This window comes from Pipistrellus hanaki (genome assembly GCF_964339955.1).
Source record: "Pipistrellus hanaki genome assembly, chromosome: 16".
Lineage (NCBI taxonomy): Eukaryota > Metazoa > Chordata > Mammalia > Chiroptera > Vespertilionidae > Pipistrellus > Pipistrellus hanaki.
This window is the reverse complement of record NC_140518.1, coordinates 407,591-420,372: the sequence shown is the minus strand read 5'-3', so window position 1 is coordinate 420,372 and position 12,782 is coordinate 407,591. Positions and strand designations below refer to the sequence as shown.

The window sequence follows — 12,782 nt, the reverse complement described above, 5'->3', positions numbered from 1 at the left end:
ACCAGTGTGGCTCAGTGGATAGAGCGTCATCAGCCTGTGGACTGAAGGGTCTCAGTCAAGGGCAAGTACCTTGGTTGCGGGCACATCCCCAGTAGGGGACGTGCAGGAGGCGGCTGATCGATGTTTCTCTCTCACCAATGTTTCTAATTCTCTATCCCTCTCCCTTCCTCTCTGTAAAAATCAATAAAATACATTTAAAATATATATATATATATATATATATATTTAATTAAAAAGGGAGGGGGAAGAACCAAGAGCCTGCGTGGCCCTGGGCACCCCGCCTCCCCCGCCCCCGTGGCCGGCTGGGCGCGGTGGTGCTGACTCACGGGAAGGGGCTGCGGTGGGCACAGGAAGGTTGAGCAAAGCCTTGCCCTCTGGGGGTGGCGAGAGGTTCCTCAAAAAGCCCGACGGGGAAGGACTGTGTGGCCAGGCGGCCCGCCGGCTTTGTGCCCAGGAGAAAGGAGAGCAGGTCCACAGAAACTCTTGGTTTGTGTTTTCTTGACGGCAAAAAGGTGAGAGTGGCCCTGGCCGGTGCGGCTTGGTTGGTTGGGGATCCCATGCATCGAGAGGTCACGAGTTCAATTCCCAGTCACTGCCCTGGTTGGTTCTGGGCTCTGTCCCCTGTTGGGGGCGTGGAGGAGGCAGCCAATGGATGGCCCACTCTCTCATCAATGTTTCTCTTTCTCTCCCTCTCCCTCTCCCTTCCCCTCGCTAAGAAAATGAAAAGTGCGAAAAAAGCTGTTTTGGGAGGATCCAAGATGGCTGCTCGGGTATACACCTAGCCGCAGCAGCTCACAACAATTTCAAAGGAATACAACTAAAATGTAGAGTGGACATTGCCCAGAGCTACAGGTAGTCGACTGACTGAAAACTCTACAATAGGAAGGAGGGAGAAAACCAGAAGGAAAATCAGAGGAGCTGAAAAAAAGCCTAAGGTACGGAGACATGCTGCGCGCTCGCACGCACGCGCGCGCGGAGAGGTCGCAGCCGGAGAGGAGGAGAGGGCTGGGTGCTGCCTGGCGTTCCCTAGCGGGAAGGAAATAGAACCCCCAGCCTGGGCGGAACCCCCGAACCGGCAGCGCTGAGCCCCAAGTTATGTGCCAGACCCTGGGGACCCAGGCTCCGGCAGGGGGAGACAATCCCGGGGGACGGCGAAATGCGGGGCCCCCGGAGTCGCGCGCACATGGCGCGCAGAGGACTGAATGTTGACTCTGATGCTGGATTACCCTAGCCGGAAGAAACAAAGCCTCCGGCGGCACCTCTGAGCCTCAGTCCAGACCTCCCCGAACTCCAGGTCTGGGCCAGTCCCTGGGGACCCAGGCTCGGGCAGGGGGAGACGGGGCTGTGAGGTGGAGTCCTGGGAGCGCGGCGAAAGGCCGAGCCCCCGGAGTCGCGCACACTGTGCGCAGAGGACAGTCTGTTGACTCTGATCCTGGACTCCCCTAGTGGGAGGGAGAAAGAAAGCTCCAGACTGGAGGAACGCCACGAGGAGCAGGAGCCCCTGCCGGACACCGGCCAGCTGGGCGCCAGCAAGGAGCCGGGCGACGGGGCCCCCAGTGGGGGGGGGTGCCCCTGAGCCTTCGACTGCTGAGCGCTGGCAACGGAGCCAAGGACGGGGGCTGCTTCCTGGGCGGCGCCGACCCCGGCAACAGGCTGGAGCAGCGTGGGAGCCCGCGGAGAACAAAGGGGTGCCACAGGCCAACCTGCTGAGCTCCCAGGACAAGGAGGAAGAAACCAAAGAAGTTCTCAATGTGAAGAAATCAAGTGAGAGCAAATGATAGTAAAATTACTTAAGAAAGAATACAAAGAAGATCTTGAAAAATCAAAGACTAAGTCAGAACTCAACGCACCAGCCAACATTGCAATATAAATGCGTTTTGTTGTTTTTTTTTTAAAAAAAGAAAAAAAAAAAAAGAAGAGAAAAAAGGGACAGAATGTTGGAACAGCGGCGACCAGGCCTAGAGTGGCCAGGCACAAGGCAGTGGCAGCTGGGCCCGGAGCAGCAGTGGCCAGGCCCCAGAACAGCAGCAGCCAGAACAAGAGCATCAACGGCCAGCACTGGAGCAGCCAGACCTGGGGCAGTGGCAGCCAGGCCTGAGGCAGAGGCGGCCAAGCCCAGGGTGGCCAGTCCAGGAACACCCAGACACGGAGTGGCTGGGCCCGGAGAAGCCCGGCCCAGAGCAGCCGGGTTGGGAGCAGCCAGGCCCAGAACAGCAGTAGACAACCACGAAGAATCCAGGCTGGGAGCGGCCAGGCTCGGAGCAGCCGGGTCTGGTGCGGCCAGGCCAGGAGCAGCGGCTGCCAGGCTGGGAGCGGCCAGGCCCGGAGCAGCCGGGTCTGGTGCGGCCAGGCCCGGAGCAGCGGCTGCCAGGCTGGGAGCGGCCAGGCCCGGAGCAGCGGCTGCCAGGCTGGGAGCGGCCAGGCCCGGAGCAGCCGGGTCTGGTGCGGCCAGGCCAGGAGCAGCGGCTGCCAGGCTGGGAGCGGCCAGGCCCGGAGCAGCCGGGTCTGGTGTGGCCAGGCCCGGAGCAGCGGCTGCCAGGCTGGGAGCGGCCAGGCCCGGAGCAGCCGGGTCTGGTGCGGCCAAGCCAGGAGCAGCGGCTGCCAGGCTGGGAGCGGCCAGGCCCGGAGCAGCCGGGTCTGGTGCGGCCAAGCCAGGAGCAGCGGCTGCCAGGCTGGGAGCGGCCAGGCCCGGAGCAGCCGGGTCTGGTGCGGCCAGGCCCGGAGCAGCGGCTGCCAGGCTGGGAGTGGCCAGGCCTGGAGAAGCGGCTGCCAGGCTGGGAGCGGCCAGGCCCGGAGCAGCCGGGTCTGGTGCGGCCAGGCCTGGAGCAGCGGCTGCCAGGCTGGGAGCGGCCAGGCCCGGAGCAGCCGGGTCTGGTGCGGCCAGGCCAGGAGCAGCGGCTGCCAGGCTGGGAGCGGCCAGGCCCGGAGCAGCAGCTGCCAGGCTGGGAGCGTCCAGGCCCGGAGCAGCCGGGTCTGGTGCGGCCAGGCCCGGAGCAGCGACTGCCAGGCTGGGAGCGGCCAGGCCCGGAGCAGCCGGGTCTGGTGCGGCCAGGCCAGGAGCAGCGGCTGCCAGGCTGGGAGCGGCCAGGCCCGGAGCAGCCGGGTCTGGTGCGGCCAGGCCAGGAGCAATGGCTGCCAGGCTGGGAGCAGCCAGGCCCGGAGCAGCGGCTGTCAGGCTGGGAGCGGCCAGGCCCGGAGCGGCCGGGACCGGAGCAACCGGTCCCAGAGCAGCCGGGTCGGGTGCGGCCAGGCCTGTAGCAGCAACAGCCAAGTCCAGAGCAACTAGGTCGGGAGCGGCAGTGACCAGACCCGGAGCAGCTGGTTGTGGAACGAACCAGAGCAACAGAGGCCAGGCCCGGAGCAGCCAGGCCCGAAACAGCACGCTCCTCGCCTGTACCTGCCCACGGCTGCCTCTCAGACATGGCTGGAAACTTTTGCGGGAACTTGAGGGTCTGCTGAATCAAGTGATGAAGGCTTAGATCTGGATGTGTTGAGTTAGTATAGCGCTGGGGTGTTGATCTGTGAGTGCCTTGGGTGGGGCCTGGATGAGGCTGGTTGACCTATTTGGAAATGTCTTTTGTGTGAAGTGTATCATTGGGCATGTGGAGGTATTATTGATATGAGATAATGCTAAGTAACAGATTTACTATCTGAAAAGGGATTTACTATCGGGGAAAGGGAGGGAGGAAGAGACTGAACATAAACTGTGCACCTATGGATGAGGACAATGGGGGATGGGAAGGGGGCGGAGGGTGGGGTGGGAACCTGGTGGAGGGGGGAAGAAATGAGGAACCTTTGTAATAATATGAACAATAAAGATTGATTTGGAAAAAAAAAAAAAAAAAAAAAAAAAAAAAAAAAAAAAAAAGAAAATGAAAAGTGCTCTAGCTGGTTTGCCTCAGAGGATCAGGCATCAGTCCTGGGTTCGATTCCAGTCAAGGGCATATACCTCGGCGGCAGGCTCCTCCCTAGCCCTGGTCTGGGTCAGGGGTTACGCAGGAGGCAACCAATCTATGTGTTTCTCTCACATCAACATGTCTCTCTGTCTTTTCCTCTTTCTTCCACTCTGTCTAAAAGCCAATGGGAAAATATCCCTGGGTGAGGATTTAAAAAACAAACAAACAAAAAAAAACAAACTGAAAAACGACCTAAATGTCCACCCACAGATGAATGTGGTCCATCCATACGGTGGAATGGATGGATGGGATCATTCAGCCGTAGAAAGGAATGAAGTGCCCTGGCTGGTTTGGCTCAGTGGATACAGGGCCAGCTGTGGACCAAAATCAATGGGAAAATATCCTCAGGTGAGGATTAACAAAAAAAAAGAAAAAAAAGAAAGAATGAGTGATAAAACTTCACAGGATGAACCTGGGAAGCGTGGTATTACAAGCAGCCTGTCACACATTTACACCCAGAACAGGCCAATCCAGACCCTGAAGCAGAGGGTGGGGCGCAGGCAGAGGAGCGATGCCTGCGTGTGACACCCACCCCTCCCTCACAGCCTATCCTCGCACCCACCCGGGCAGGGAGCCCCGCTGAGTCAGGCCGGGCTGGGGGTCTGGCCTCTGCCCGCGCCGGGCTGGCCGAGCAGTTAATAGGTTAGATTTTCAGGGAGCGGGTTAATATGTTAATTGTTCTGGAGCTCCAAGAGATGGGAGGGCACAGCCAGTGCTTCTCCAGCCTGGAGCGGCGACCCTGCGGCCGCCGGCATGGAGGGAGGGTGAAGAGGAGAGCGGGGTCAGGAGCCTGGACCTAGGGCAGGGGTCACAGCGGCAGCATGCCTGTGCCCTGACTCAGCGTTCTTCACCGGCCCAGCTCTCCGCCCAGCCCTGTCCCCGGAGCACCAGAGGCCTGGAGTGCGGGGACGGGGTGAGGACGGGAGCTGCACGGGTCCATCTGGCCCAGAGGTCCCCGGCCCTGGCAGGAAGGCGAGGCCTGTCCCACGCCCTCCCTGGGTGCCGCGACCCTCGGGGCCCCTCCAGGGGGACCGGCTAGGGGGTGGTCCTGGGATGGCCCTGGCCGCTCCTGCTCCTGGGGGACCGGCTCAGTGACTTCCAACAACGGAATCAAGGACGGAATCAAGGATGGGACAGGGTGGGCCGGAGCAGGGCGGGGTCTCGGCATCCAAAATAAAGGGGCTCAGTGGTTGAGCATCGAGCTATGAACCAGGAGGTCAGGGTTCGAGTCCTGGTCAGGGCCCCGTCCTGGTTACGGGGTGTTGCAGGCTCCATCCCCTGTCCGGGCGTGCAGGAGGCAGCTGATGGATGACTCCTTCTCATCGTGGATGTTTCTATCTCCCTCTCCCTCTCCCTCCCTCTCTGAATTCAATAAAAAATACACTTTTAAAAAGCAGAGGCCTCAGGGGACTTGGTGTCTCAGAAGGGGCGTTGGATGGTGGATGGGGCGGGGCCGGAGGCCGACTTTGCCCCGCCTTTGCTTGGGGGTGGGGGCGCCACAGGCCTCTGCAAGCCCTGCCCCGCCTCCAGTCCTGGACCAGCCGGGGTCGCTGTGATGGCCCAGCCCCTCGCGCCCCCCCGCCCCCCGCGCTGGGAGACTGGGGGCCGTTCCCGGGGTTGGGTGGAAAGTGAGCCGGGGTCCCAGCTCAGCTCCTGCGCCCCCAACCCAGCCACCCCCGCGGCTCCTCCTCCAGCTGGGAGGACAGAGGTGGGGCCTGAGCGCCCCGCTTCCCCTGCCCCCCCCCCGGGGGTGTCCGCGCGGAGGGGACGGGGCCGGGGCCGGCGCCTCCACCGCCCCAGCGTCCCGGCTCGGGGGGGGGGGGGGGGGGGGGGGGGGAGGGGAGGCGGGAGCGGAGGGCGCGGCCGGAGCGGCGGGAGAGAGGGACGTTGGGGGGATGCCCCGGCCCCGGCCCGGAGCACGGGCAGGTTCGGAGGGAGCGCAGCCCCTGGGTGGCCGCTGGCGGGGAGGGAGGGCGGGCCCGGGACTAAGGCAGGGCCGGCGGGGGGGACCCCATGGGGACCGCGGACTCCTCGCCACGTGGGGTTCAGGGGATCCCCGCCGAGCTGGGGAGCCGGGGAGCCGGGGAGCCGGGGGAACGGGGTTGGGGGGCCGTGCGCCGGGAGGCGCGGAGGGAGGATGGGGGCCGGGATCGGAGCCGGAGGGCGCGGGCCGGGAAGCCCCGCCTCCGGGGGGTGTGGGCGGGTCCCGGGCCGGCTACGCCGTCGGGGCGCACGGGGGGGGGCCCCCTGAGCGCGGGGTCCGGGCGGGGCGCGGGGCGGCGCCAGCGGCCTGACGCGCGCGGGGGACGGGCCGGGGCCGGAGCACCGGGGCCCCCAGCGCGGCCGGGCGGCGGGCGTCGGACGCGGCCGGAGAGTGGGCGCAGGTAGGCTCGGCCGGACGCTCTGCAGGACCGGGCCGGGGCTCGAACCCGGGACCCTCGGACCGCGCGGCGCGGAGTCCCCGCGTGCGCCCCCCGCCCTCCCTCTCCGGGTCCGGATGCCGGGCTCGGACCCGCCTCCCGCCTGCCCGGGCCCGGACTGGGTCCCGGGGGCCGGGGTGCTCGGGCCGGACCGGGGTCCCGGGGTCCCGGGGGCCGGGGTGCCCGGGCCGGGCGCCCCCGTCGACGGCCGGGCCGGGCTCTGCCGGGCGGCCCGGGGCCGGGGCCGGGGCCGGGGCCCGGGTATAAATAGCGCCCGGCCGGCCCGGCTATATTTGGTGGGTTCGCTCCCGGGAGCGGCGAAGGGGGGCTGCCCGCCAGCCTCCCGCCTCCGGCCCAGCCCTGCGGGCGGCGGGCTCCCCGGACCGGACCGCACCGCGCGGTCTCCCCGCCGCCGGCCCCGCCGCGGAGACCGGGGCCTCGGCTTACTCCCGGGAAAATGGGTCCATCAGGCCCCGACCCACGTGCTGGCCGCCCTGGGGAGGCGGTGAGGGGGGGTGACGGGGGGCTGGCGATGGGGGAGAGACGGCGGGGAGGGCCGAGGTGCCGGGCGGAGGGACTGCGGTGACCGCGGCCGGGCTGGGGGGTCAGAGGGCAGCGGGGTGCGCCCCCGGCAGCCCGGCCGGCTGGTGCCAGGCCAGGAGCAGGTGGGTGCGTGTGGGACCCGCCGCACCGTGGGGTCCCGGGTCTGCTGGGTCCGGTGGGTGCCGGGGCGGGAGGGGCCCTGGCCGTGGGCGGGTGGGCGGTGCGCCTGCCGGGCCTGAGCTCTCCGGGGCAGTGGGCAGTGCCGGCGCCTGGTGCGGAGCCCGGCTGGCACGGAGGCCCGGGCACAGCGGGCCCTAGTGACCCCAGGTGACCGGGCGGGGCCGGCACCGGGGCCTCCGGGCTCTCCTGACCCCGGGGACACCAAGGGGAGGGGCAGCCGGGGGCCGGGCCGGGAGCGTGGGGGGGGGCTGCCCCGCGATGGAGACGCCTCCGCGCAGCCACTGACCTCCAGGCGCCCAGACGCAGGCCGGGGCGCCGGGGCCTGGTCTCCTCCCGGCGCTGCCTCGGTCCCCACCTGTGGGAGGGCCCGGAGGGGACGCCGTCCCAGCGCCGGTGAGGGCGGCCCGCGGAGGGACAGGGAGCGGGAGCGGGAGCGGTTCCGGGCCCTGCACGTGGAGTGCGCGCCGGCATTACGGTAGCGGCGGCGCCTACTCCAGGCAATACGGCGGCTCCTCCCGGCGCGCGGTCACGTCCCCCACGTCCCGGCCTGAGCATCCTGCCCGCCTGCGCCCCGCGCCCGCCTCCCCCGGCGCCGACCCCTGCGCCCGCCCGGAAGCTGGAGCGGAAGCGCGTCCACCTGGCCGGGGCGTGTCCACCTGGCCGGGGGCGTGTGCAGCTCGGGTCCGGCTCCCTCCCCGCCGTCCCCCCCACACCTGCCCCTCCCCGCGGGGACGGAGTTCCTGCCCAGCCCTCCCCCCAGCCTGGAGAGATGGGGGCACCGCAGAGCCTGCAGGGCGCCAGGCACGCGGGGGCACGGGCCGCACCGGGGAGGAGGCCCCAGGGCCAGGGGTGGGCCCATCCCTGACCCGGAAAGGGCCCAAGTACCCCCCTGCAGACACAGCTCCGCTCACAGGCACCTGGGTCCTGCACCCAGCCTGGGGGGCAGCCCTCCCGATGGCAGCTGTGTGAGCTGCTGAACAGGAAACCCCACGGGATCCCGTGCCCACTCCTCCACCCTCCGCTGCCCGACTCCCGATGCCTAGGCTGGGGGAGGGGGCAGAGCCCCTGGAGCCCTGCCTGGCCAGAAGCCGCACCACACCCCACCGGGGGGATCGGCTTTCTAAGGCGCAGAGGTTATTCTGGGCTGGGACGTGGTTTGCATGCTTCCCCGGGAGGGTAAATGTCACCAAAGGCCACCCAGGCGGCGTGTACCCACTCCTGTGCCCATGCCACCTTCCTGGGCACCGCAGGGAGGGTGCCCCACGGTGCCCCGCCCTGGAGGGGCAGCCGTCCCCCGAGCCTGGACTGGGCGGCGGAGGGCTCTCCTCGGAGCGCCAGCGGGCTGTGCCTGGCAGGCCCTCCTCTCCCTCGCCGGCCGCCTGGCTGGCGGGACGGGGCCATTTTGCTCACGGACATCCGCCCCTTTGGTGCCTCCGTACATTTGTAGGGCCCTGCTCCCTGGCCCCAAAGGAGAGCCGCCCCTTCCCGCTCACCCACCATCCCCCCCACAGCGTGCAAATCACCACCTCCCTGAGGCCTGGCTGAGTGGGTGGGGCCGGGCAGCTGGGGTTAGCTGGAAGCCGTCTGCAGAGCCGCCGGGCTGCGGGTCCCCTGAGCCGCAGACGCAGCTGCCACTCCGCTGTGCCAGGCCACGGGGCTGCAGGCGAGTTTGCAGGAGGGAGCTCCCTTGGGTGGGGCGCCCTGGGTACCTGTCAGCCTCCCCTGCATGCTGCGCGGCCCTCGGCTTCGGAAACAGCCCCGGGTAGCTCGCTGAAGACCGGGGCGGCCAGGACACAGGGCACTGAGGCCACTGAGGTCGGGGTGCCGAGGGGGGAACTTCTCTTGGGTTTTCCAGAACAGTCCCTGACGGGGAGGGGGCATTGTTCTGCTCCAGTGGGCTGTGTCGTCTTGTCCTCACCCTGGCCCTGGCCCTGGCCCTGGGGTACGGTCACTGAACAGTGTGCTCTGGGCAGCAGCTGCTGCCGGAATCACACAGGAAGCCCTTGGAAAACATCTCCCGAGTGAGGCCCCCAGACCTTCCATCAGGGCCTCCGCGGGCACAGCGCCGTGGCCTGGGTGCTGGGTGGGGAGTTGTCTTTGTCTTATTTCCACTTCCCTTGCCCTCCACCCTGAACCCGAGCTCAGCTGGCCCAGGCCGGGCGGGCTGGTGGGAAGGGGACAGCAGGAAGTGCTGGCCTCAGAGCAGGTGGAGTATCTAAACCACAGGATTTGCAAATGCTCCACATCCATCTCCCCACAGAGCACACAGCGGGCACAGACAGACGGACAGACGCACTGGCCGCGGGCGGGTGCTGCTGAAGCAGCCCGCCGCCTGACCGGCCTTTCCCGCACCCGCACCCGCGCCCGCACCCGCACCGGGAGGCCGCTCCCCTGGAACAGCTTCTGTCCAGTGAGGTGGGCGGACGGGGCCCGCCAGGCTGATCTGGGATTAGGCTTTTGGTGCCAGGATCGGCCGGAGGGGCACGGGCGGGGGGTGAAGACCGGGGGGGGGGGGAGGGGGCGATCTCCAGCTGGAAGTGGGGCCCCAGGTTCCAGGGCCTCAAGCCAAATTCCTGGGACTTAAAGGGGAGATCAGCTGGGGATCAGCTGTGGCTGCTGTGGGGCTTGTGGGGCGGCGGGGGCAGCTGGCTCCCTCCTGGCTGGGCAGCCTGGGCTGGCATGGTTTTCTCCAGGGGCTGATTGGATGCCCTGCCCACCCCGCCCCCACCTGAGGGGTTAAACCCCAGCCTCCGAGGGGCAACTGGGCTGGGCCGCTGCTGCCCGCCCCAGCTCTTCTTCGGATGTCCCGAGGCCTCAGCCTCTCCCCAGGAGCTGTGGCCTGTGCCTAGTAACGGGTGGGCAGTAGGGGGGGCAGGGCGAGCAGGTGGGGTCCTCCGTGTGGACAGGGCACAGGGGCCTGTCCTGCCCGGGGAGAACCTGCCCCCAAACTCAGGCTCTGCCCCGGTCAGTGCCACCATGGGGCAGCCCATCTCCCTGGCAGTGGGAGAGAGAGGCTGGCCTGGTCTGGTTTAGGTCTCAAGGGACACCACCCCCAGATCAGGTCCAGGTCCCCCAGGGGCCTGCCTCAGCCTCAGCTGCCGGCGAGGGGGTGTGGGGACTGCTTCCACAGCCCCTGGGAGCCAGCCGAGTGCCAGCCGCCGGGGAGGAGGGTGGGCCCAGCACAGGCGGGGGTCGGGGGCACAGGTGGGGCTCTCAGGGAGCGGCCAGAGCTGGGCTCCGGCTGGGGGCGGGGCAGGGTGGGGCTGAGGAGGGTATGGCCTGGTGCAGCCCTTGGTGTGTGCTATGCCCGACCGTCCTCACTACCGGGTGGTGGCTGGGTGGCACCGGACAGCCAGTGAGCCTGCTCTCTCTCCCTCAGGGACGCGGAACCCGCCCCCCCGGCCATGGGAGGGGCCGTGGCAGACGAGGGCCCCACAGGTGTCAAGGCCCCTGACGGGGGCTGGGGCTGGGCCGTGCTCCTGGGCTGCTTCGTCATCACAGGCTTCTCCTACGCCTTCCCCAAGGCGGTCAGTGTCTTCTTCAAGGAGCTCATGCTCGAGTTTGGTATCGGCTACAGTGACACGGCCTGGATCTCCTCCATCCTGCTGGCCATGCTGTACGGCACAGGTGAGGTCAGGGTCAGCTGAGGGTCAGGGGAAGGTGAGGGCCTGGGGCAAGTGAGGGGCAGGGGCAGGTGAGGGCTTGGGATAGGAAAGGGTCAGGGGCAGGCGAGGGGCCCATCTGGCCTGGGTGGGGCTAGCATGTTGGTCTGGGAGCCGCGGGGCCAGCCTCCTCTGCCAGCTGTGCAGTCCCAGCACACAAGGCCGACCCCCCTTCTCAGACAGACGGTGGGTTCTCTGCCTGGGGACCCCTTCGTGTGCACTGTGGCCTCCGGCTGGGCGGGAGCTGGGCCGGGCGTGGGGGAGGTGGGCTCCATCGGCACTGTTGCCCCAGGCCCGCTCTGCAGCGTGTGTGTGAACCGCTTCGGCTGCCGGCCCGTCATGCTGGTGGGCGGCCTCCTGGCGTCCCTGGGCATGGTGGCCGCCTCCTTCTGCAGGAGCGTCATCGAGCTGTACCTCACCACGGGCGTCCTGACCGGTGAGCGGCCGGCCGGGGTGGGGCAGGGCGCGTGGGGACTGCGGCGGGTCAGGTCCGTGGAGGAAAAGTCCCCTGTCATCCCGCCCCCGGTGCCAGCCTGTCTGTCCCTCTTTCCCGTCTGTCTCCCGCGGGTCCGGCGGTGATGGGGGTCCTGTGCACACACTGGGTCTCCCCACGCCGACACCCCTCAGGCCCACAAAGAACCGTCCAGTCAGGAGCCTGTGTTTGGGGACACAAGGGGCGGGGCGGGCAGGCCTAGGGGGCAGGGCCAGCTCTCACCCCCTGCTCCCCCCCCCACCCCCCCCGCCCCGCAGGCTTGGGTTTGGCGCTCAACTTCCAGCCCTCGCTCATCATGCTCAACCGTTACTTCAGCAAGCGGCGCCCCATGGCCAACGGGCTGGCAGCGGCCGGCAGCCCCGTGTTCCTGTGCGCCCTGTCCCCGCTGGGGCAGCTGCTGCAGGACCAGTACGGCTGGCGCGGCGGCTTCCTCATCCTGGGCGGCCTGCTGCTCAACTGCTGCGCGTGCGCCGCGCTCATGCGGCCCCTGGAGGCGCCCAGGGGTGCGGGGGCGGGGGCGCCCCAGAGGCCGGCCCGGCGGCTGCTGGACCTGAGCGTCTTCAGGGACCGCGGCTTCGTCATCTACGCGGCGGCCGCCTCCATCATGGTGCTGGGGCTGTTCGTGCCGCCCGTGTTCGTGGTGAGCTACGCCAAGGACCTGGGCGTGCCGGACACGCGGGCCGCCTTCCTGCTGACCGTGCTGGGCTTCGTGGACATCTTCGCGCGGCCGGCCGCCGGCTTCCTCGCGGGGCTCCCCAAGGTGCGCCCCTACTCCGTCTACCTCTTCAGCTTCGCCATGTTCTTCAACGGCTTCACCGACCTCACCGGCTCCACGGCCGGCGACTACGGGGGCCTGGCGGTCTTCTGCGTCTTCTTCGGCATCTCCTACGGCATGGTGGGCGCCCTGCAGTTCGAGGTGCTCATGGCCATCGTGGGCACCCACACCTTCTCCAGCGCCATCGGCCTCGTGCTGCTGCTGGAGGCCATCGCTGTGCTCATCGGGCCCCCGTCCGGAGGTGAGCCGGGCAGCGGGGAGCCCCGGCCAGACCCCGCTTCCGGCGCCGGCCCATCCCGGAAAGGGGACTCACGGTGGGAGGGTCCTGAGCAGGAGGAAGCCCTCCCGCTGCCCGGCCTCGCCAGGCCGCCCCCCTGCTCCCAGCGCACAGCCCCAGGCAGGTGTCGGGGAGGCTCGGGACGGTGGGCTGGGGGCCCGGCCACGCTGACCCTGTCCCCTCCGCAGGCCGCCTCCTGGACGCCACGCACGTCTACCAGTACGTGTTCATCCTGGCCGGGGCCGAGGTGCTGGCCGCCTCCCTGGTGCTGCTGCTCGGCAACTTCTTCTGCATCGGGAGGAAGCCCGCGGGGGCGGCCGCGGAGGGCCAGGGCCCCCAGCCCGCTGCGGAGGACAGGGACGGAGTGGACTCCAGGGAGGTGGAGCACTTCCTGAAGGCGGAGCCTGAGAAGCAAGGGGAGGTGGCTCACACGCCGGAGACCAGCGTCTGAGCTCGGAGCGGCGGGCGCAGGGAAC

The 12,782-nt window shown here is 68.2% G+C and overlaps 1 protein-coding gene and 1 long non-coding RNA gene across 3 annotated transcripts; both read left to right on the top strand.

Moving 5' to 3' along the window:
• The first annotated feature begins 266 nt into the window (after nucleotides 1-266).
• On the top strand, nucleotides 267-1,878 carry LOC311610640. Its single transcript, XR_014792997.1, has 2 exons — nucleotides 267-512; nucleotides 717-1,878. It is a non-coding gene; the product is annotated as an uncharacterized lncRNA (long non-coding RNA).
• Nucleotides 1,879-5,860: 3,982 nt separating this feature from the next.
• SLC16A3 (solute carrier family 16 member 3) lies at nucleotides 5,861-12,757 on the top strand (the record flags this gene model as incomplete). 2 transcript variants are annotated; one of them, XM_084862051.1, is made up of 6 exons in its annotated part: nucleotides 5,861-5,882; nucleotides 9,360-9,514; nucleotides 10,479-10,726; nucleotides 11,054-11,197; nucleotides 11,512-12,270; nucleotides 12,495-12,757. In XM_084862051.1, the coding sequence occupies exons 3-6, from the start codon at nucleotides 10,504-10,506 to the stop codon at nucleotides 12,755-12,757; spliced, it is 1,389 nt and encodes a 462-aa protein (XP_084718177.1). In that variant the 5' UTR covers nucleotides 5,861-5,882; nucleotides 9,360-9,514; nucleotides 10,479-10,503. The 2 variants fall into 2 exon arrangements, with proteins under 2 accessions (XP_084718177.1, XP_084718178.1); XM_084862052.1 differs by lacking the exon at nucleotides 5,861-5,882 and adding an exon at nucleotides 6,265-6,340.
• Nucleotides 12,758-12,782: the final 25 nt, after the last annotated feature.